General features: G+C 40.2%; 2 protein-coding genes across 3 annotated transcripts; one reads left to right on the top strand and one right to left on the bottom strand.

Moving 5' to 3' along the window:
• The first annotated feature begins 2,377 nt into the window (after positions 1-2,377).
• On the top strand, positions 2,378-20,564 carry LOC124212474 (ras guanine nucleotide exchange factor R). Of its 2 annotated transcripts, none has more exons than XM_046612530.2 (7): positions 2,378-3,060; positions 14,562-16,788; positions 17,803-17,918; positions 18,018-18,149; positions 18,397-18,598; positions 18,720-18,950; positions 19,751-20,564. In XM_046612530.2, the coding sequence occupies exons 1-7, from the start codon at positions 2,932-2,934 to the stop codon at positions 19,837-19,839; spliced, it is 3,126 nt and encodes a 1,041-aa protein (XP_046468486.1). In that variant the 5' UTR covers positions 2,378-2,931; the 3' UTR covers positions 19,840-20,564. The 2 variants fall into 2 exon arrangements, with proteins under 2 accessions (XP_046468486.1, XP_046468485.1); XM_046612529.2 differs by having other exon boundaries at positions 2,379-3,060; positions 18,018-18,155.
• Positions 20,459-23,517, bottom strand: Vps52 (vacuolar protein sorting 52). The gene is made up of 9 exons (XM_046612540.2): positions 23,106-23,517; positions 22,865-23,040; positions 22,377-22,761; positions 22,118-22,300; positions 21,923-22,048; positions 21,647-21,831; positions 21,480-21,564; positions 21,191-21,394; positions 20,459-21,108 (listed from the first exon to the last, which is right to left on the bottom strand). Exons 1-9 carry the CDS (start codon positions 23,340-23,342, stop codon positions 20,683-20,685), a joined length of 2,007 nt encoding a protein of 668 aa, XP_046468496.1. The 5' UTR covers positions 23,343-23,517; the 3' UTR covers positions 20,459-20,682.
• Between the last annotated feature and the right edge of the window lie 35 nt (positions 23,518-23,552).

Here is a 23,552-nt window from a genome sequence, read left to right as displayed (position 1 = left end):
GTCAAAGCTCGCTTATCGTTCCGCGGTAATGTGGAAATGTGTTAAAAGTACGGGGATCGTTTATCTCGTTGACTTATTCAGCGTTCACGAATTTTACCTTGACAAAAACAGCGTCGACGAGTCGTCATAACTTTTTTCCCCAATTTCCTCGGTTATCGTTCTCAGTACGCCCGGAGCTGGAATATAGATGAGAATCGATAACGACTCTGGCACCAAAAATTTTCAATGTTTCGTCTCTTGAACTTGAAACGATTATTCGCGATATGAAAATCAAATGTATGTACACGGATATATTTATACAATTTACTATTGGATTCACTGTTCAATGGTCAGATTATCAACCGAATGATCGATCGTATAAGCGAGTGAATTATCGATAAAGTATTGTAACTTTCGAGGATACGAATGTTTTCCGTTTTGCCAATTAGTGTAGTGCCTGAGCTTACCGATTGAAGCTTTCACCGTCGATCCGCTGGTGCATCTGTCTGACTTTAGACGGTAAGTGCGCGTCGGTAAGAGGTCGGTACAGTCGAGCTCGACCTTACCTTCAGCGATCTTTCAGGAACAAAGAAACGTAGAACAAGTCGATAAAAACTTTTTCCCCCATAGAGATTTCGCTCTGTTTAAAAATTCTTGAGTTGCGAAATGAAGAAAATTGATACCATGTATTTCCGAAAGCATTGTTTGCGATTCTTCGACGATTCAGTGACTTCCCTGATCGCTTTCAAACATCTTTTAATTCGTTTGAAAATTATTTTAACAAAAGGTGTGCAAATCTTAGAGATTGCACATCCGTCAGTACTCTAGACGAAGGAACTAATTAAGCCGCACAATAATTGGATGGGATACACGTGTAATAAGTTTACAGACAATGCTCCACCGCATTCGTTTGTATACACAATCATGCATGACGCGTGAAATTGCGCGCCGCTGCATGCATGCAGTCAGAAATTTTAATTATAACTGTCGGATAATTGGACAATCGTAGGAGAAATTTACACCTCGACATAGTGTACAATGTACAATTCAGGCCTAATATTAATCTACCCTTGAATCGCGTTCGGGGCGTTTTCCAATAATGAAATTGCGAACTCGACACTACGCAAAACTTTCAAATCATCCACGAGGAAGAACTGCCTGCGCAATCTAACGCATTAATTGCGTCGATCATCGCAACTTCCCGCCATTCGATTAGATCGGATGATCGTAAGTATGAGTTTTTTTTTTTTTTTTAATAAATTTTTTTTTTCATCAGCCTTTAGCCTCATTGGTAAAAATTGCCCTGCAATCTTTTCTTCCAGCACTTTTATCCGAATGTAATAGTTTACTCCGACTCGACAGTTTCGTTCCTCGTACCGTACATGGTTTCGTTCGTAGTTGGATGAAATATATGCAAAGCTCAACCGCGTATTTACATACATATTTAAATCCAGTGTAAAAATAATTCACGGTTGTAAGATTGCCCGCGCGGCGAAGCTGATGAACGTGTACGAAACACGACTTTGGCTCAGAAATGTAGAGCGTAAATATAATGTCGGTGGCCCGAGATTCCTTCGCGCAATAATTGCGCAATTTTCGCGCATTCGCGAGGAAGGTATGAGGTGTGCAGAAATTGCTCTGAGGGTGTTTCTTTCTCAACAATATCCTCCCTTTCTCTCTTGATTCTTCCAAAAGAAAACCGTCGATGAATTGTCATTTTTCGGCAATCGACTCGCGCCATATCGTCCGGAATTTGCGTTAAAATAAAACTGTTTCGAAACTGCTAAGAAACCATCCGCCGGACGACAAACCCTCGAGAAATTGTGGCGTTCAAATATTCTAGCATTGCGCGAATCCAGAGCGTACCTCGTTTCTGTATGATTGTATTATACGTGCCTTATACAGTTTATATTTCGGTCGGTGTCTTTACGCCATTTGATTTGCCACTTGGCTGCTCGAGCTCTATGGGCAGTGAAATAAATGAATAAGTAAAGTTTCAAGCCGTAATTGCCTGTTTAAAATGTATAAAATATATATATATATATATATATATATATATATATATATATATATATATATATATATATATATATATATATATATTAAATTGTATACCTTTGTACACCAATATTCTTTCTGTGACTACGGCTATCCACTTTTTCTCACGCGGCATTCTGTCCTGGCCTTTTATGCACCGGTGTATTAGGTATAATATAACTGCGGGTCCCTGTCTTAGGAAACAGCACCGTGACAGTCATGATAAAAATGACGATGAAATCGAAACGTTTTTTATTCAATTTTCACACTATCAATAATACATATTAAAATATAATTATCAAGGTACTTAAAAATGATGCAGAAAATTTCGATACCGCTTGAAAAAATTTTAGTCAGAATCGAACTTTGGACACGATTTATGCGCACGAAGAAATTTGGCCGCAACAAAGATGTCGCAGGATTTCATCTCGATTGGATCGATGATCCGCAATCCCGATTTTCTGAAATTCTCTTCGGCTGTTCGAGGGGCTGATACATTTATGCGGTGAAAAAAATGAGCCAAATTATTGCGAGATTGGAGTAATTCCCGGAGTTCACATCACATTCACTCGCCGGAGGAAGGAGCCGCTCTCCCTCCTCGGGCAACTCTTCTCTTTTCACTCCTCTTCTCTTCACCCGAAGGCGGCTCGGCCGGAAGGTAGTAAAACTGAGACACCTTCTCCGAGATCGGACAGTCTCACCCCGTCCTCGTTCCTCTCAACTTACAATGGTCGGTCGGTAATCGGTGCTCTGTTAAATACGCCTGAAAGCTCACACGGGAATAATAATTGCCAGAAGAACCAGGGAAGGAAGCCGCTTCGTACATCCCGAAGTGAATTGGTCGGTTGGATTTTAGTCGAAGTGAAAAGGAGAGCGAGATCAGATAAATCTGCGCCACGCTGATCGGTTGCAGCGATGGAAAAACGGAAGAACTATATCCGTGTCAAAACTCTTCTCGGACTTCTTCTGCTCGCCGTTTTCGTCGATGCCGAATCTCCCGATCCTGCCGATCATTTCGACCCGGAATCTTCAAACGTCGAGCAAGTAAGTATTTGTTATTTATCGAAGAGGGGAAAATCCTTTGACCGAGTCTTCCTGTCTCTGAATTATACAAGACTTTTCAAATTATTTCCAGTCCTCGGCACCAGATTGGCGCTAGTTTGAAAATTCATCAAGCTTGCAAGATGAAAACTTTATTCAAAAATCAAACCCTTGGCAAAGTATCTTTTTTTAAAAACCTTCCGCGCCCATTTCTTCCGGTCCTCGTAAATCAGGCACCTAATAATAGTCGCGACAATGCGTGTCAGCTTCTATTTTATAGGTGAAAAAAAGAAGTAACAAAACAAAAAATCGAATTTTATAACCTGTCCGAATTTCTTCCCGATATTGCCATAAGCGACCGCGACTTTGTTGAAAATCGCGACGTTTTTCTCGGTGCTGCGAAAAAAGTCTCGTATGCGGGTAAAAATGTTTATCCTGAAAGGTGTAATTTCGTCACGGTTTAGCCGCGGCTTAATCGACGCGGAGCGTGATGCCCTTCCGGTAGAAATCACGTTTCGTTTTGTACCTGCGACATGGCAAAAGGTAAAGGTTTGGTAAAAATTGTTCCCGCGAGTCAGGAGACCGCTCTCGTCCCCCTCGATTAAAAATCACTGACCTCTTCGACAACGAGTCGTGCTTTCTTTGCACTTTCTATCTCCCCCGGTGCACTTCCGCTGCAGGCGGATGCATGCGTGGGAAATGAATTGTACGGGATTGATACTGCCGCCTGATTTTTTTCGCCAAAATTGCAAGGCCGAAACGGTGATTTTATTGAGCGGAAATAAGTACACTCTCAGGCGCGGATTAAACGACTCTGTGAGAGAAATCTAGCAATTATAAAATTGCCGAGGAGCTGCACCACGGCAGGAATTAACGATTAATGCGGCTTACTTCGCATCCGCAGACTTTTCAATGTCGCGAAATTCTTTTGCACAAAAATTGAAATTCAATCCCGAGCTTCCGGACCACGCGAAAAAACGACAAGGAATTGGCGCTGGGCGATATCTATCGATAACTATAGAGGTGAAAAAATGGATAGTTTTCATCGATATTTTACATACTCGATAATCAGTAGTATCGATATTTTTACTGTAATATCGATAAGAGCGCATCAAAATCCCAACTACGAAACAAAGTAAACTGAAAATAATTCGATTTAGAAAATACGAAAATACGAAAATACGAATAACGAACATCGCCAAACGCTACAAGGAATACGTTTCACACACGCGTAATTTGCCGCGATGTGCGCGCGTGTTTAACGGAGGGTCACGAAGTCACTCTGTTAGTGGGTGAACGTGCCAGAGATCTACTTTCCGGTCCGAGAGATCTCGCCGTCTCAAACCGTGCGGCTCATCTTTGTTTTGTTGTAGTTTGTATTTTTTTCAACAACTTGGATTTCAAATCTCATCTATCTCAATCCTAGAGATAAGATCTTACCGCAACGATTTCGGATTCAGTCCAGGAGTTTAAGTCTTGAAAAATTCTGCGCTGCTTTAAAACTGGTTACTTTTTTTTCCATCGTGATTTTGTACATCAATTCGCGACGCAAAGATTAATTGCGTAGACTCGCTTTTGATTCAGTGAAAATTCGAAACTTTCTACGTGCGGTTCTTTTTTTTTTCTTTTTTTTTTTCTTGTCGTCGTTGTTGCTGCTTTTTTTTTTTTTTTTAACAGATACTTGAAATCACACAGTCGCTTTCGCAATACCGCTTGTGTTATTTTCTGCGATTTTCTCCGCACAATTGTTCGAGATAATTAGAAAATAACGTTCGACCAGTTGCAAATTTTATGCAGTCACTTGAATATCTCCAACTTTCTTTACAGACTCGATCCTCTGTAATATTATAGCGTGGTCTTGGAACAATATTAAATTAGAAAAAGAAATTACGATCGCGCGGAAGAAGAAAAAATTCAAATATAACACGGAGTTGATTTCATGACCGATCACGACTTTCGTTTTAATTTTTCTTCAGCAAAGACAAATTCATTATGTTCGAATAATTATGGTTAAAATTTAAAAAAAAACCTTCCTGTTTCCCTGTCGGTACTACATTGTAATATATGCTTACTAGGCTTGCAATCGGATGATTGCAACGAATCTCACGATACGAAAAAATGAAATTGACGCATGCATTTCTTGACATAAATCAGACCCGAGAGATATTGGAATTAGGCTCGCTTCTCCTTTTTCCATGTAAAGTGACGCCGCGTTTAATTTTCATCTGCGTGTAATACGAACGAGTAGGTATCCCTGTGCAACACTTGGCGATGAAATTTTCTCCGGCATCGCTTCCTTCCTCCCCCCTTTTCCCGGCAGTGTACAACTCGGCTGTCCTCGGCTGTCCGTGTAAACGGAAGTCTATATTTCGACGGTAATTCGCACGATTTCCGGCTCGCCTTTGTTTCCGTTACACGCGCGTAAGCCTCCCTCTCGTTTTATATCCCCTTACTAACATCAGCAACTTTTCTTCCGATCCGAACTCCCCTCCAATTCCTTTCCTTACTTCGCGAGACGTTTTCACCTCGACTCTGCCGGAGTTTTAACAACGCCACTTTTACACCCACGATTACCATATCATCCTATCTTCGTCTCGCATCTTGTTGTAGCGAGAGTATGAACTTGGTGCTTGAGAAGACGTGTCGTCTCGACACTTTCTATATAACATCGCGCAGCTTGGATGCAAACAAATTTCAAATGCTATATTTTCTTTCCGATACCTACATATGCGGAAAGTTTTACCGATTTGGTAATTTCGCTGAACGATAATTATCTTCTCGAATCCATTTCCATGCGTGTAAATATATCATCAGATCGTAAATTCGCGAGTTTGTGTCGCGCGTTATTTAGCATAGTCTGAAACATGTTGCGTAACACGGTGAAAAAGTTGTACCCGATTGTACTATGATAGGTGAAAATTGTGGTGTGATCTAGCTCAGATTTTTGCACGATCGACTGATTGCGAGCCAATTTTGTACAATCATTTGATGGAATTAGGGCGGTCGTAATTAACAGGATACATTTTTTTACCGTGGGTGGATCACACTTGAAACGGGTGGAAGGCACGCAGCGATCACGGTTACGAAGATAAATCGCGGAAATGTACGATCATCGGCCACAGCCCAGCCGTCCCGTCTGAAACGGCAGAAATTTCAATTACCTCAGACCCTGTCTCGAATTAGTAATTACAATACGCAATCGTGATCGAGCGTGAACCTATCAACTCCGCTTCACCTGCCATTTATCGATGACTGGACTACAAAAAAAAAAGTTGTCAGTTTATTTTACGATCGTTATAAATGTATTTAGCATGTAACGAAGCTCGACGGTGTTTCGACTTGTCAGCGAATTGCGGGTGTAATCGTTGGACGTAGAACGTTAAGCCATTGAAATTGTTCTTCACGATTTTTAATCCGCTATAAAACTTTCCACGTAGTTTTTGTCAGTTAGTTTTTTTTTTTTTTTTTTCTCTCGTTTCCTTCCTGTAGTACTTATTTTCCTCTCTTTTTCTCTCTGTCTTTCTCCCTCTATCTCTGTCCGTGCAACGTTTGGTCAATTTATTACGTCACTAGTTGATTCCGGGTGAATGAAAACGGGGTCGAAATCTTCTCGGTCCTTTGAGCCGGAGTTCGAAGTTTTGCAGTGCTGTGTTCCGGGCGTGGTTGAAATTCCGAAATTTGAAAAGTTCCGAAAGAGCCAAATTCCGAATGTTTTCTGGCGAAACTTAAAGTGAAGCAATCAAACTTTGGAGAGACGACAAAGTTTCGAATGGTCCGAAACCCGACGATCAAAGTTCCGAAAGTGCTAAATTCCGACGTAACTCCGGTAAGTCAAAGTTCCGAAAGCGTGAAGATGAGAAAATTTAAAAATCCGAAGCATCGAAATTCCGAATGATCCCAAATATTCAGATCCGTGAATTTCTGGCTTCGTGAAATTTCGCCACTTTGAGCTCTCTCTGTTTTGGATTTACGATATTTTCACGTTCTGAATCCTGGTCATTCTGATTTTCGGTTATCCTGATCTTTTACACCTACCAGTTATGTAAACTACGCCGTACGAGTATGTTTCCATTTTCGGAACTTTGCTCTATCGTAACTTGAATTTCCGGAATCTTGTATTTCTTCGCTGTCTCGTCAAAGTTTGATTTCTTTACTTCAAGTTTCGCCATCAAATAATTCGGAACTTCAATTCCCATCCCCTGTGTTCTTCCGCACTCCGCGAACACATCGTAACCCGTGACTCTTGTCTCCCGATACAGCGATATCGGATGATCGGATCGAGTGAGAAGCGGGAAGTGATACTCTCGCCGCTTTCCCACTTGAACGAGTGCTTGTCCTCATCTCCTCTCTCCTGGTTACGGCGATACGGAACAATTGCGCGAAGGTGAAGGATGTCCGAGCTTCGTACCTGTTGCTGCAGACTCCCAGCTACGGAGGCATCGTTTGTCGGTCGTAATACTTTCACCACCCGAACGAAGAAACCAAAGAACGAACGCCTTCTTCGCCCCGCGATCGAAACGACTCGACCAACCACCTTTTCGGCGTCGTCGTCTTTACATCGGCCCGAATCGCTGATCAAATCTGTGCCGATATATTGATACGCGAAAAAGTGGCAAATTCGGCACGAGAGTGCAGTTTGAATGCAAAGAAAGCTCGCTGCGAAAAACACCTTTCGCAGTTCTTTTTTCCCAGACGATCGTTACTCGCAAGAATTGGTTAAAAATTCACCTTAGACGGTATGAATTTTTTCTTCCTTGTTTTTTCCTTTTGCTTCCGTCAATTAAAAGTAAAAGTTTCGACGGCAAAAGCCGCGCTCTTATGATGCATAATATAATAGACGTTCGTATATTTCATACGTTCACGTACAACAGCTTGTAGAGTAATAATACGAGGTGTGCTATCTTATTCAAATCGTGAGAAGAATTTATTATTGTGTATAGGTATGTACGTTGTATTCGTAATGCGGTGTAAAGAAAGTTCATCTCCGATCCCATGACGCCTGCGTTATACGCAGGTAATGTACGTACATCCCAAACGTATAATATAAGATTTACACGGAATAATGTACCGTAAGCAGTTACACATTCATAAATTTTAGGCGCGACATAATAAAGACTTTGGGATGAGTTTCGAATTTACATTTTATTATATCCTAACTTTGTTCCACACGATTGTTATTCTGATTTTTATAAAAACGTAACACCTCCTAATCTTCGTACAGTGTTCGCAGAATTGTATTAAGTTCAGTTAACGCGGGAAAAGTGTCGCCGATGTAATACGAGTTGACGGTTGTATGAAATATATAATGCGAAAAAACGTATCTTCGCTCAGTCATTGTGTGTAAAAATATTCATTAAACCTACATCGTATCGTACACCAAACGTAACGAAAGTTGTCGGAATATTCTGGCAGACATATTCCGAGGTTGGTTGAGCTGACCAGTAACCAGAACTTGATATTTTTAAAAGAATTCGCGTACTTTTAGCTCGTAATTTGAAAAAATGTTTTCGAATTTTAGAAATTAATATCCCACATTCGTCGTATATTATCCATGCAGAATAATCAGATCGAGAGTATAATTCTGGGTAAGCAGCCGTACACAGGATCTGCATATTTGAATGATAAATTCATCTTTCGCTGGATTTTATCGTCGGATTAACTGCAGGTATGAATGTGGAACGAGAAATTTACATTTTAAACCATTTGCGTATCTTATTATATGTATACCTAGAAGTAAGCGTGCAGCGGGATTAATTTGCTCGAGTATTGAAGTTAAGCAATTTATTAATGACCAGAATTACGTGCGAGGAGCGATATATCTTCGTATTCTACGTCAGTAACGAATCGCGTTACAACTGCATGCACGAATGCAATTCGCGAATACCTATAAGATGCCTTTCGCAATTTTTTCTCTTTTTCTCTTTGCAAATATTTCCTTATATACGAATCGTAACACGTATGCTCATTTTTCCTGTGTAATTCCTGACTGTAAACGGTCCGTCAAATGCGGATCTCTTCTTTTTAATTAACGAATATATTAGTCAAACTCTGTTACTTTGCCGTTTGCAGTACGATTTTGCAAAACTGCAAGGCACGCGAGAACAATCTTCGTTATAAGATACAACAGATGAAAATTTACAAACTGTATAAATATAGACGCGTGCATGGCCTACGTTTCGTGCAGATGCGATCAAGCTGTGTCAAAAAGTAGAAAAAAAAAGTAAACAATTTTTTACGACTAATTGCGGTAGCGACTGCTGTACAGATACAAATGGCTCCAGATATAATACCAGCGAATTGCGTGCGTGTACGTGAACGAGGTCAAAGTTCTTCGTTCGTACGTACGTGTACTTTCGTAGTAGTTTTTTAAAAAATGTTTTTATTTTCTTTTTATTCTTTCTCGTCGGTATTGAGGTCAACGATTAACACGAACACCGGCCTATGACCGAGTTTTAAAAACCACGACAATCCGTTCAAGCTACCGAAATATTACGTAGAGTGGTGATTGTAATTTATCGAGTAATTATCAGTTGATGAGGATGAGAAATAAAGTAACGGCGATCAAAATTTTATATTCACATGTACGTGACATACCTACGCAATCTGCTTAGGTATATAAACTGAAACTAAAACCATGGAACTGCACGTATTTTAATATTATATACAATTTCTTGATCGTTGAATGTGTTGAAGTTCATCTGAGTGTATAATCGTGACGAGTCGACGTTAGTTTATAATGACTATACGAACATCACATTTCTCTGGCTGAACTTTCTTTTAAAAAACAAAGAATACCGTCACGTGTCAGCCTACACGACCCTTGGTTACTGTCACGTACATGCATGTATGTACATATGTGTAATATATTATATCAAATTACATGCTGGTACAAACCGACTTGTACCGATTATTTATACTCCTTGGCTTTATTGTCGTCGAGGAAGTTTGGACGAAAAATACCAATATGTACGATAATTGAGAGTATATTACGGTAACTTTCTTCGGTGGTAATCGCGATCTTGCACCCATATTGATATTTTGTACGTTTCTTCTTTCCTCTCTCTTTCTCTCTCCTCTTACCTCCAACTTTCCTTGAGTGGAAGAAAGAGCTGTGAAAATTATTATCGACAGCAGTTTTATGATGACTATCGGTTATGTGTAGGCACTTAAGATTATTATTTGTAGATACGTTTTTAGTCACAAGTTTATACTTTACACACGTGTACCGTGATTCAATCTTAGATTTCTCCTGTTGCGGATATAATAATCAAGCGCGTTTAGAAGGAAGTTAACGCTGCTGGATCGTTGAAAACATTATCATTTAAGTTCTAGGTTCTAAGCTCGATCGGTGTAACTGACAAATACGTATAATTTAACCTGAAAACGATACTGGTTACATTAGTTTCAGCCAGTTTGTATAAATTCTCTGATTATATCACGTGAAGGTGTTGAGAAAAATAAAAAAATTAAATTCGGACATGTTTTGGACTTGAAATTCTTGCCTGGAAAGTTTTATTACACCGGAATTTATACCGTCGTTACAGCGATAATAAAAAATGAATAAATAATTATCGGGGACAAGTATCTATCGGGTAAATGGGAAAAATAAACTATGATTATACAACGATGCGTGAGTAATAAAACTGGAAGTGCAACATTTCTCGTATACAAATAGAATATTACGAGTGAGAAATAAATTTATCGAATCTTCCAGAGCAATCCGCAAGATCCAATTTACAATTTACGTTGGCCGGAGGCGCGGCGCCGTGACGTGGACTTCCAAGTGTTGCCTTAGGTCATTCTGCCTCTCGGTTTAACAGACGCGGGTCATCCTTTCACTAAAAATAAACTACGAGAGAAACCGGAAATACCGAGCTCTCGGCGAAACGTTTAAGAAAGGAAAAGTACGCGTTTGTGTATAATGTATAGCGGTCATTTCTCGGTATACAAACCGTACAATACGTCGACGTAGCTCGGGATTACTTTCCGGCATGAATGAATGAAAAATTGGGCATAAAGATGCGGCGGTAAAAAAGGAAACGATCGAGTCAGGTCCCTGCAGATGACCCGAGTCTTCGATTCGCTGATCCTCTAATTTTGCACAACGTGTTTATAATATCCTCCGAATCGTTTCGAATATGGTTTGCGGACAGAGCTTCTCGATTATTGTCGAGGCTCGTTGCTACGGTTCTTTCTCACTTTCCCGGTAGTGAATTTAAAATTGGATTCAGTCCGTTTGCAGCCTCCGGGCAGACGGTCCCTCGTTTTGCGATCGCCTTTCGCTCATTGCTACACGCTGCTGCCGCTGCTGTTGCACTTATCGTTAACCAGTAGAACGTCCTCGCAAGTCCGTCTGGATCGCCGATTGATGAACGGGCTCGGTTGAACAGTTTTTACTTCACGGTGATATTTATGCCGACTCTTCAAATTGAAACGTACGAACCATACCTCGATTAAAAAATCATCAAATTTATGCTACACACTAGTTTCAATTTTGACGATACACTTACGTACGAATTTTTCAGTACTGTGTAAAGAATTATTTGTCGGTTTTATTCACCTGACAAATTATCCAACGACGTACATCAAAGTTCTTTTCCTGAAAGTCGGGCGTTAATCTTCATCGGTATCTGGCAAATTCCGTTCCCCATAACAGCGCAACGTATTCCGTTTGAAAAATTGTTTGCGTTCAATTACGAGTAAGACCGTTAAATCCGAATGTAAATTAGACATACCGCAAACGTGAGTAATTTACCGCACTTTCTCTTCTAATCAGCTACGCAAGGGTAATTAATTCTTACGTTTACATCCTCGGGGTGTAATTTCATTGACAATTTGATCAGCGTTTAATGGGGCAGAACAATTAGGCACCAAGCGATATTTGTATTCAGGATTCCGCGCGTGTAGCTATAAGATTTCCGAATGTTAATACGGCACGAGAAAAATTTCCGTTGAAGAAAGTTGCGCGTACGGATGACGAGCGTCGTTGTTTAATCTACGACGCAAACCCTGCATAATATCCTAATCAAAGCAACCTCGTGTGCGTCTTGCCGTTTATTTGACTGGCAGAAGAGGTGAGAGTTGATAATTCGGTGTTGAATTTTCATGGAGCCTGATATTCCGGTTCGAGAGAACTACACTAAAAAAATATCGCACCTTGCACTCTGGTGTAAGCATCGCGACTTGTTTACTTATTTACCTTGAAAATAGCGTATATAAAGTGTATATTTTATTTACACACGCACTGTTAAAAATTACTCTATGGAACTTCCTAACCAATATTCGAAGTTTCATTCGGATACGAAACATTGAATTCACCATATATTTACATACTGTTTACTCGATTTACAAATACAATAAATTTACCACACAATTTAGTAAATTCAAATTACTTTTTTGTCCTATCTTCATAAAATTTAGTAAAATCAACAATTTTTATTGTAAATTCAAAACAAATACACAGTAATTCACGTCGCTGTGACAAATTTGTAAATTTTCAAGCCGATTTCGTTAATTGACAACTTTTTTACACAGCAAATGTGTAGTAAATGTATAATCTGTTTTAAGAGTGCGATGTCCGATACGTACCGGTTCCTGATGTCTTTATTGCATAATTTTCAATCAGACAGCTTGCATGCATGCAGCCGCGAGTTTACATCCTTGGGCCTCAGTCCGCCATCCATCCATCCATCCATAATCCACCTCCCGTAGTCCAGGGAAATAATTATTACGCATGCTAGCCGTCGACGAATAAAACTGTATGCAACTGGACGCTGAGTGCTCGCGGGATGCGATTACGAAACGTTCGGCATCACGTGAAAGGGAATTATACTAACCATATTTAAATACCGCACGCCATGGGATAGTTGCGGCTAATGGTCACGTAGCTCCTGGGAATCTCTTCGAGATACAATCGTTCCTAGATTTCAAAATTTTCTGTACCGCAGGGGAATGTTTTATGTTCGGTTCGGATGACTCGACCTGTACACCGTCATGCTTGGAGCCTTGCAGCGATTTTGAAAATTTATACTCGCCTTGAATCGTCCAGCCTGTAATTCGAACCGATCGACGATTTACTGTAATAAAATTTCAGCCCGAAGTAAAATCTCGGCCAGACTTCTGCGGTATTTTACAGGTGCATGAAGCTATTTGCAAAACAAGCCCGTGGGCGCGGTGCAATTCTTATCGTCAGTGGGTTAACGTTTGCTGATCTATAATCCCTGATATTTCTCTCGCCGTTCACCTCGCTGCTCTCGGACCAATCGATGCAAAGTACAGTAGGTGTAAAACTAGATTTCTCCGTCAGCAGTATAATTACAGATGCTGTACGTTCGTGGATAGGCATTTTTTTTATTTCTTAATTATTTCATAACTTTACCGTAGTGTGAAGTCATACAAACGAATGAAATTAAGGGTATGATTTGCAAGACTGAAGCCATCGACATTCTTCCGGCAGTAGAATTTTTCTCAATAATCCTGGAACAGAAAAAATGTAGAGAAAGTACATTAAATTTTTTCCAAAAACAAACAAAAAGATTTTTCTACTGATGGCCTTTTATCAGGGCCGAATGCGGTAGTTATTTATGCATTGTAAAATTGAAATCGTATTTGTTTAACGGTTAAACAGTGTGGAACGTTGAACGTTTCCGTTAAAGCAGAATCCATTTCGCACACAAATGATAAATTGATCGTTTATAGCTTCCGTTGCATAAACTTTGGAACATGAAATTTCCATCAACTGCTTTACCGTTTGTTATTCACGCCGTGATTTTATTGATCCGTAAATAATTTTAAATTATATTACGTATAATGCACCGCTGCATATAAAATACACGATATTTGTTATGACTCGAGTTATCTGCACAGATGACTATTGTAATTTGTTTACGATTGCAACTCGGACAGGTGAAATTGATGGGAGCGTTGAGGCTGTAACAGAAATAAGATGGTGAAAGTATCTGGAAATTTTATGCACCGCACGATAATACGTGTATACCTACAGTAGAACAATATTAGTGATCCGGTAAAGAATATGGAATAGTCCAGACTATTTCTTAACTGCCGTAACCGCGCCCATATTCATTCGGTCAATCGATCATGTGATATATCTTCTTTCGCTCGTGTAACTTTTCACCAACGCTCTACAATGCAGCAAGAATCGGTATGCAATCCTTGTATCCCCATGACGACATCTGCGGTGGGAAATTGTTACAGTTTTTATTATAACGTTTTCTGTCTTTCCTCAAAGCCCGCGCGCCGTGATCTGCTCCGATGAACACTGCCTATACCAATTCATTAAATTTCTTAACCCTAACTAATTTGTGAGCTATTTCTGTCGAATGTTCCGGAGAAATTACGCAAGAGTATAATTGATCATTTTCTTTCTTCTAGATCTCGTTGTCTTATACTTGTAGAATAAAATCGCAAAGTGAATTTCTTTACGTTCAATGATTAACCGTAGCGCTGACCTCGAGTGTATTTGTTCGTTCTTTTTTTTTTTGCAGGAAAGCGTCTCGTCCGATCTTCACAAACGTCAACTGTCTCCGTCCGAACAAGCACAGATTCTGAGCGATGTTCAGCAGCATCAGTCAAGGTTTGGCCGAGTCCCAAACCCTATTCAAAATCTCCAGAACACATCGCCATTCCCATCCTTGGCAAAATATAAGGTTGACAGAGCGAAACAGCAACAGGAGCTACTGCAGTTGCAGCAACAGCAGCAGCGGCAAAACTCGAACCAGCAACGTATACAAAATTTCTTTGAGACGGCCCAAACTCAGTATCAGCCTCAGGCTGTGAAACAGCAGCAACAATTTCAGCAGATCCTTCAATCCCAGCCGCAGTTTAGTCAGTATCAAAATTTGCCCATCAACAACGCGAAGTATCTTAATTTGAACCAGCCGCTCTTAAACAACGGTCAAAATATCCAGCTTCAAAGTTACTTCGAGAAACAGAGACAACTCGAGTTCCTTCAAAAGCAGCGGGAACGCTTGTTGGCCGAGCAGCAGGAACTCAGAAGGCAGCAAGAACTCCTGCGGCTTCAGCAACTTCAACAACTGCAAACTACCACCAGCACCACGACTCCTTCTCCGTTCCAATCAACCTTTTCGCCCTTGCTCTTGTCCTCGCCAAGTGCAAGGAAGATCACCGCGGCAGAAAGCGATCTGTTCCTGAAGGCGATAGCTAGTCATCAGAAGAAGTTTTCCAGCACAACAAGCAGCCCTCCAGTTGCGACGACGACAACGCTGAGGACGACGACCGTTGAAGCCTCGCCGAGTCCCACATCTCGTGCAACAGCTCGTGGCAAATTGGTCAACGACAAGCAGGAGATACCCAAGGACATTTTGTCCCTGATAGAAGCTCAAGAATCGCAAGGCACATCGAGCGTTTCGCAGAACGGGAAGTCCAAGCCGCAGATACAGATTATCTACCAGACCGAAAAGCCTACGGCCGGTGCAACCAGGCAGAAATCTTCGGCCAAGAGCAAGTCATCTCAGTCGTCGGCTCAGCGAGAAGCACTCTTGAGGCAGTTGAAACTGGCTCTGCTCCAGTCCCCGGACGACGAAGCAGCCAAGAACATTTCAACCAGAGACCTGGTACTCCCGAATGGAAAAACTGTGCAGGTCATTCGCGCACCGAACAGCCTACCTTCGGTCGAGTCTCAGCTGACCTCGGAGTCTCTGAAGGAGGTAGTCAAATCGTCTTTGCCCACTACCAGCATCAAACCGCCAAACGCGATCCTCGAGGAGTTGACGAAAGGTGTTCTTCCGCCTGGCGCGGATTTCGAAGTACTGAGGCACAAGCTTGACGGGAACTTGGAAGAGGTCGGCAAAGCTCCTTTGGAGAATTCACCGGCTAAGAAAGTCACTTTTGTCGTCCTCGAGGAGCAGCCAGACGGAAGTTACAAGGTTCAAGGCGTCAAGGGCAACGCCGACAAGGAAAATGGCGGGGACGTTGAGTCCATAGTGGAGAGGATCAAGAACGGAGAACTGAAGCTGCCTCCTCCGTCCGTCAAACCCTCACCCACCACTGCTACTGTCACCGAAACAATAACTACAACCCGGAAACCTCCAGCGATCACAAACGTCCCCACAGTGATCACCGGACCACCACCGACCACGACTTACAGGCCTCAGACTGTCCTTGAAACAGGAAAAAACACAGATTTCAGCAAGTCTTCGAACGACCGTCTTCCTTTCGTCACGATTTCATCGTCAGGCGGATCGGCGACCGACAGATACGTCACTTCGGCCACCACTCCAAGTAGCCACGTGTACAACTCTTATCGCAGCACGTCAAGACCCTCGGTGCATCAAACTCAATCCTACGTTTCCAAGTATCCAGTTTCTACCAGGAGCCATTTCATTCCAACCATGGCTCCGGTCAATGAAATTGTCACCCAGTATCCGACGACGACGCCTTTGTCAACTTCCACTTACGCCGAATATACTACGAATAGGTACTTCAGTCCTACTACTTACAGCCACTTTGGCTCGAAGACTGCGGCTTCTCCGTCTCCTAGATCCATAGCCAACACGCCCAAGACGAATGTTGTTTACGAAGAAAATTATGAGAGCAGTACCGTATTCGCTCCCACTTCCGTCCTCACTGTCATACCTCCGCCCTCTGATTTGGCCGGTGATAATCTTATAAGAATTTTTAAACGGCAAGGACTCTACGCCATGGCCAAGTTCCTTGGGCAGTCTGGGCTCGACACCGTTCTCAACGATACCGGTAAGTCAAATCCGAAACTTCTTTTGGTTAAAGTGGTACATCCTGAGACGTACACAAATTATGTTACAATTTTTACATATCGTAGTGTAATTATCACACTAATTTTAGTTGTAAATTAAACGTGAGAAAGTTTTTTTCATCCGTTCACTCATCGTGTCTACGTAGATTCATGGTATGAAAAAATTGAGCAACGATTATCTGTATTTATACAAAATTGTGGAAACTACTTTCCCACGAACACCGTGCGCCATACACATGACGAATATTAAAGATTCGCGAGACGATGTTGCCTCGTTAAGTCTAAGGCAACGCGCGTTCACTCTCTATTAATATTCTCACGCCTGGATGGTTGTTATTCTATTACGATATATTGCGTAATATATTGACTAATTACGCTGCGAAACAATTAATTATAACATCGATACGAGAAATGGAGATCTATTTGCAGATCTCCCAGAATACTCGAGGCATTCCGTAGGAGTAATTAAAGTTTCATTTGTTTTCTGCTAATGACACGTGTAATAACGTCTGAGGTGAGGTGTGCCCGTCTTCTGTGTATATCATGTTCGTAATGTAAAATCATGAAACGACTACCTTTTACTCAGAGACAGAATAATTACGTAGAATATTATATTCAATTAAAACTTGTGCTCCACTTCTCATGGTCAGGATTGAATTAATAAAACTAATTTAGAAAAGATTGCGTACCACGTGCTCATAGTGTTTTATCTACTAAGCTATATGTAGAGGTGACTTGACGCAATGCCATTCAAGCTTGGGAAATTCCTCATTCGAGTAATTCTTAGATTAAATTTTCAAAGCTTGTGTTTTTAAACGATTTTTGCACGCACTTTTACCTTCAATTTTCCGAAATCGCGGTGTAATTGTATTACCTGTCAATGCTGCAAGTCAAAAAAGAATCACCACGTTTTATAATTCAGGTCCGTAGATATTGTTCTGAACTTTATCGCGGTAACGAATTTACGCAATTGTTACCACACTTCAATTTTTCAGGACCTTACACGATATTTGTTCCCACCGACAAAGCCTTCAGGGCATTACTGGTGCAGCTTGGAGGGCCAGAAAAAGCCGAGGAAAAGTTCCGCGAAAATCCCCGACTTCTGAGCGGAGTAAGATTTCATAATTAATGGAATGAAGTAGTTAATCATTGTCTAAATTAATTCTGGCAAACTTTTCATTAAAATAAATCTCTAATTATCCCGTCACAGCTTTTGTTGCACCACGTGATTCCTGGTGCCTTTAGGATCGATTCTCTCCAGGATGAAATGACCGGAGTCAGTCTGGCCGGGACTCAGCTTCGAGTAAACACGTATAACATGCAAGATGTCGAATGGAATGATGTGAGGGTACTGTCTTGAACAATTTACTAACACAACAATCAATCGTATCTTCGTTTTTACGTCTGTCAAAAACGATGTGACCTTTCTTCTTGATTATAACTGAGAACTAAACTAGATACGTATACATGTCTCTTTTATAGGAAGATACGCCTGATAATATTAGGCCATAATCATTGTTATTAACATTTGTAATCAGTGTGAGATCTGTCACTTCGGTGTTTCAATCAAAACGAATAATTCTTTCAAGGTAACCACGATCAATGGAGCAAGAGTCTTGCCTGACAAACAGAACATCGAAATTCCTCAGGGAATTTCGCACGCGGTTGATAGAGTAATGTTCCCATTGCCTGTCGGTGATTTAGTAGAAACACTACAAGCAGATCGGGAGCGTCGCTTCACTGTCTTTTTGAGAGCGCTGCACGCCTCTGGCTTGGAGGAAACTCTGTCTGGTAATGAAATAGGAAATTATTACAACATACCTACGCAATTGAGCTATCCGACATGCAGAGTTGAAATATTGTCGGCGTATTGCATGGTTGTGCAGTAAACACGTTATTCAATAATTTTCAGGGTCAAAGACTTACACGATATTTGCTCCAACCGACAATGCATTTATGATTGCATCAGCTTCTCCAAACGGAAGCCCACCATGGCTAGACGACGAAGATAATCAAGAAGCTGCGAGAGCTATCGTTTCGAGGCACGTCATACCCACAACGCTCTTCACTGCAGGCATGAGATATTATCAGCAGAAGGAAACCCTTCACTCTCAGGCATTTTTACACATCCACAAAAATTCAGGTATACATGTTAACGAATTTACTTCGCCGGATTCACACGGTATTCTCTCCATAACGTCGCACAATTCTTTGCAATGCATTGACCACTGGGAAAATAGGCCAGTGAATGTTTCCGCACAAAATCTGCAGTTCGCTGGTTGGAGGAAGGGACTGTCGAGCTTTCCCTTTTATTTGTTGCACTTACTGTAATTAAAACAAAGATATTTCGTTATCTTCAGTCAACAAGAACTTTGTTCGAATGAGTGAAACCTACGGAATTTTTTTATCTCAAAGTGGAAACAGACCGTTGACTTTTATATGAATAATCAGAAATATTTATCTCTTGTATAAGACGCTAACTCTGATAATTGCCTTACTTATTTCTTCGCACTTTATTATTTGTTTTACAGATTTAATTACTTTGTTATCAATCAAAACAGCCGAACCAATTATTTATAGACTGTAACGATCTTAAAATCTTTTACCTCCAAACATACTAACATTCTGGAAAGATCGAAAGATGATCAGATGCCGTATGTGTAAAGCAGAATTAACCCACTTGTTCGTAATGCAAAGTAATTTCCTCCAGCCTGCTTCAATCACATGGTAATGACCAGTGAATAATCAGATTTAATCTTGTTTTAGACCTGCAAACGCTTTATTTCATTTTCATTCCAATTTTGAAATTGGGTCTTGTGCGTTGCTAATTCTAGCACAAGTCTCATAATTGTCATTTAGTATTATTATGAATATCATTATTCATAAGTACAATTTTTCCTAAACTAATTGTACGTATTTTTTTTTTTTTTTTGTTCATTTCAGGCCGAATTAAGGTAAACAATGCTAAAGTTATTTCTTACAACATTCCGGCAACGAACGGAGTTATTCATGCAGTTGATACGCTACTCTAAAAGTTTTGGTTTGTCGTTCAAACAACAATTTCAAGCTCAGCTATTGTGGGAGGGATATGGAATGCACTCTTTGTAAGTATGCATTGTTGAAATCGATCGGAACTATGATTGAAGGAGAAAACTAACGTCTTGAAATAACACTTCAAAACATTCAACTCTTTAATTTATTTGAACAATTATTCGAGTTCATCTTCCGTAACGTGAAATAACACCGGAAAGTACTTACTCTTTGAGAAGCAGAAAAGCAGATTATAAGATATCGCAAAGTTAACTAACTCAATGAATATGCCATAAGTGTTACTTAAATCTTTCTCAACCATTATCATCACAGTGAAGATACAGATTAACGAGAATCGTCTTGTTATATAAAATAAATTATACAAATTGAATGTACGCGAACGTAAAATTAAATAAGGTGCTCGAATAGACTCGAGAGTTAACGAGGTGCAAAACTGAGTACACCAAGTCATGATAACCGTTCAACTAGGATGTATAATATAGTTCGTATTAATTTTTTAAATAAATGTACAAACTTTTTTCATAAACATTGAATTCCACAAACTCAGGCCTCTCCATTCTCATCATCCTAATCCCGGTGTAAAAAATTTTAAATCGTCAATTAAATTTTTAATAAATCTTTATTATTTCTGGTATATTTATATATAATATCTATATTTATGTACAAATGATATGAACGAATATACAATATAGTTATTAATAAATAATTAAAATCCCAACCGACCATGAGTCGACATACTTACTAACTCAAGTAGCAGCTGACAAATTTTTGGGGAGATTCCGTTTGAGAAACTTGCGCTATTAACAATTATTCTAAAAACATTTTTAATAATTCGTTCTATATTTTTTAATCTCTACCATAATATGATGGATGTTTGTCAATCGAGCTCTAGCATTTGCGGGTAAAATTTTATGCAAACGGTGATAATACTGAACAAACTGAGTTAAAGTTCTTTGAAGCAATGCGCCTCCTAAAACTAAGCTTGGAAACGATCTCAAAACTTCGCTATTTATTGATGACAACTCGTTTTTCCAACACTGAGTAAAAGCCTCGACTAAAGCCAGTGCCGTTCCTTCGTGCTGCTTAAAATATTCCGCTTGACCCTTATCAGATAAAGCTTCGGTTTCTTTAACAAGCTGTATAATTCCGCCAAAATGAGGGCTCAACACTTCCTCAACATACTCAGAGGAACGGGCGTTCAATTTTTCACGGAAGCTTTCAGCTTCTTTTGAATTATCTCTGGTTCTTTCCTACAGAGAAACGAAACTTTTACAATTATTTGTTCGTTATTGATTTCTCGATGAAAGACCGTGATAAAGAGCGACAACTGACCATAAGAACTCCCAGGACCAAGTCGTAGTTGTTGATTAGAAACACTAATTGCTGTGTTCTCTGCACAAAGACTGCGGCCATTCTAAGTAAAAAGCATTGTACTGCTTCTCTTAATTCAGCCAACAACTGTGCAGCTCCTTCACATGGAAATCCTTCTCCGACTCCGACCATCGCGGCACTGAATTCAGCGTAACGTCTGGTAATCTGAATAGAGATGCGAGTCAAGACATAAATTTATTTGAGAGTTGATCTGTGGTTACGTTAAATGATAGGAAGTAACATTACTCACGTAATGAGGTCCTATGTCCTTATTCAATTTCCAGGGATCACAGTCTTTGATACTTTGAATATTCAACTGAAAGGCGTACTCGAACCTGAAATAGAATGCAACGAATAATTGCTACGAGTCTAAATGGATCCCAAGCACATTCGTTTTCAGAGAATTGATGAGATTACCTTGGCCAAATAACTGAGGTGAGATTATCCCAATACTTGTCTAGTGCAGGGACAGCTCGTTTATGGCAAGTCAATTGGTACCGCATTACCAAATGCAAGCAAAGAAAGAGAGCTATAGTGTCGTAACAGTCATCTACAAAGGACTGCAAGTTCTTGAGTAACAGGTGCAAGGTCTTGCCCATCACCTAATCGAAAAATAAAAGAAAAATTACAATTCTATCCCGTATGTCATTCGTTAATTGTTGCAATTCCCAAGGGAAAAATATGTTGAATTACTTGATCGAAAATATCCATCGCCTGAGTTCCTCGAACCTTGAAAAATTCCGACAGAAATAGATACTCTCTGCAAGCGTTATCCACGAGCGCGTATTGTTCACTTCTAAACAAAGCTTCGTAGTGATACTGTGAATGAAATACATTATTGATTCACCTATGATTGTTATAAATCTTCTTGAATAATAAAAAGCGAACCCTAGTCTTAGACGCAGTATGCGGCACAATTATTGGAGCTTCTAATTGAGAATTGAGAACATCTCCTCGGGTGCCTATTGAAAAAACAGTGCCTCGATGTTTGAGGGGAGTTTTGTGGAAGATCCCTCTGCCAGCTGTATCTTCAACGCCCATCAGATCATCTTTGGTGGCAGCTTCTTCGAACTAGAAAACATTAGAGTACACATATACAAAGATTAGTAAAGTATATTGCAAAGGCAAATGTCTAATTTTTTCTCACCTGCAGTTTTGTGAGTCGCGAAGAGTACGACTTGAAGTAAGAGTAATAAATTTTGCTCATCGTATCGACATATTCCCCACATATTTCTTCAGCAACATTTCTTTCATTGGCCAAAACAAATTCGAAGAAGAATTTATACTTGAGCATGTTATTTTGCGGAACCTGATAGTTGGTCATTGGTTTCCTAAATTTGTATATTTGTTCCAACAGATAAGTTCTGATCTTGGACATTGCTTTTATTTTCAATTTCTCGAGTATCTCTTTGACGTCTTGGCAAGATTTAGCTTCCTTAAAGCTTTGCTCTTTGACAAAGTTTATTTTGTGATTCAAGGTCTGCAGCTGTGTTAAAAATTCCTTCTCAGTAACCGGGCAGTCCATGATTCCCCTAATAATAAAACACAGTAAAAAATAGATTCTGCTGTTCTAAATGACACACTTTCTGATAACTTAATAGTTAAAATGGTGCAGCACTCTGTTATTCAACCTACATTATGAGAGCTTCTGAAACAGTCATGTCCTCGATGAATTGACTCAGTGGTCCTCGGATGACCTGGCGGTTGGAAAGTTGCTGGCTCATGGCTACAGATTTTCGTTGCAGGTATAAAATTTCCGAACTTATGCTGCCGAGGTCGGTTTTGAAGCTCAGTAGCATGGATTCCATTTTCTGTAATAAATAAATTGTGATAGCGAGAGAAAGTATCGTCATGTATCGAATAGCCATTTACTAACCTCTAAAATATTGTCACAGGCATCAATTTGGTTATGCAAGCTGGCTATGTTCTGACTTTCTTTTATGTAGTCTTGAATAGATTTATTCTCGACTTCTTTGAGTTCTTTTTCTATTTGTCGGGAATATTGCCGCAGGTCTGTCCCCATCGTCAGGACCTCCTGGACCACGTCATCCTCCAGATCCTCGTGAGCCATTTGCGTCTCGCTATCGTCAAAAGCGTCGACTTCCGACGACATTTCTACGATATTGAACCTTCCGACACTTTTTTATTTATAATACTATTACTGCGTATTCTTTCCTTGCTCTTCTCACGTGTAAAATATCGGCTGAACAACTCTGACAGCCTAGTTTGACAGCACGCTGTCTGCTACCGTCTGCTTCGCAGACCAGCCATTACGCATTTTTTAAAGGTTCGGGTATTTGGAGTTTAATTGTTGATGCGAGGA

Source organism: Neodiprion pinetum, chromosome 2 (assembly GCF_021155775.2).
Source record: "Neodiprion pinetum isolate iyNeoPine1 chromosome 2, iyNeoPine1.2, whole genome shotgun sequence".
Taxonomy (NCBI): Eukaryota; Metazoa; Arthropoda; class Insecta; order Hymenoptera; family Diprionidae; genus Neodiprion; species Neodiprion pinetum.
Note: the sequence above shows the minus strand (reverse complement) of the source record. Positions and strands in the feature narration are given on the sequence as shown.

Coding starts and splice junctions, on each gene's coding strand:
- LOC124212474 (XM_046612529.2), top strand. CDS start 2,932: ATGGAAAAACGGAAGAACTATATCCGTGTCAAAACTCTTCTCGGACTT. Junction 3,061..14,561: donor AATCTTCAAACGTCGAGCAA/GTAAGTATTTGT, acceptor TTTTTTTTGCAG/GAAAGCGTCTCGTCCGATCT. Junction 18,156..18,396: donor TCGAATGGAATGATGTGAGG/GTACTGTCTTGA, acceptor AATTCTTTCAAG/GTAACCACGATCAATGGAGC.
- Vps52 (XM_046612540.2), bottom strand. CDS start 23,342: ATGTCGTCGGAAGTCGACGCTTTTGACGATAGCGAGACGCAAATGGCT. Junction 22,762..22,864: donor GTTTCAGAAGCTCTCATAAT/GTAGGTTGAATA, acceptor TTTTATTATTAG/GGGAATCATGGACTGCCCGG. Junction 21,832..21,922: donor CGATGGATATTTTCGATCAA/GTAATTCAACAT, acceptor TTTTTCGATTAG/GTGATGGGCAAGACCTTGCA.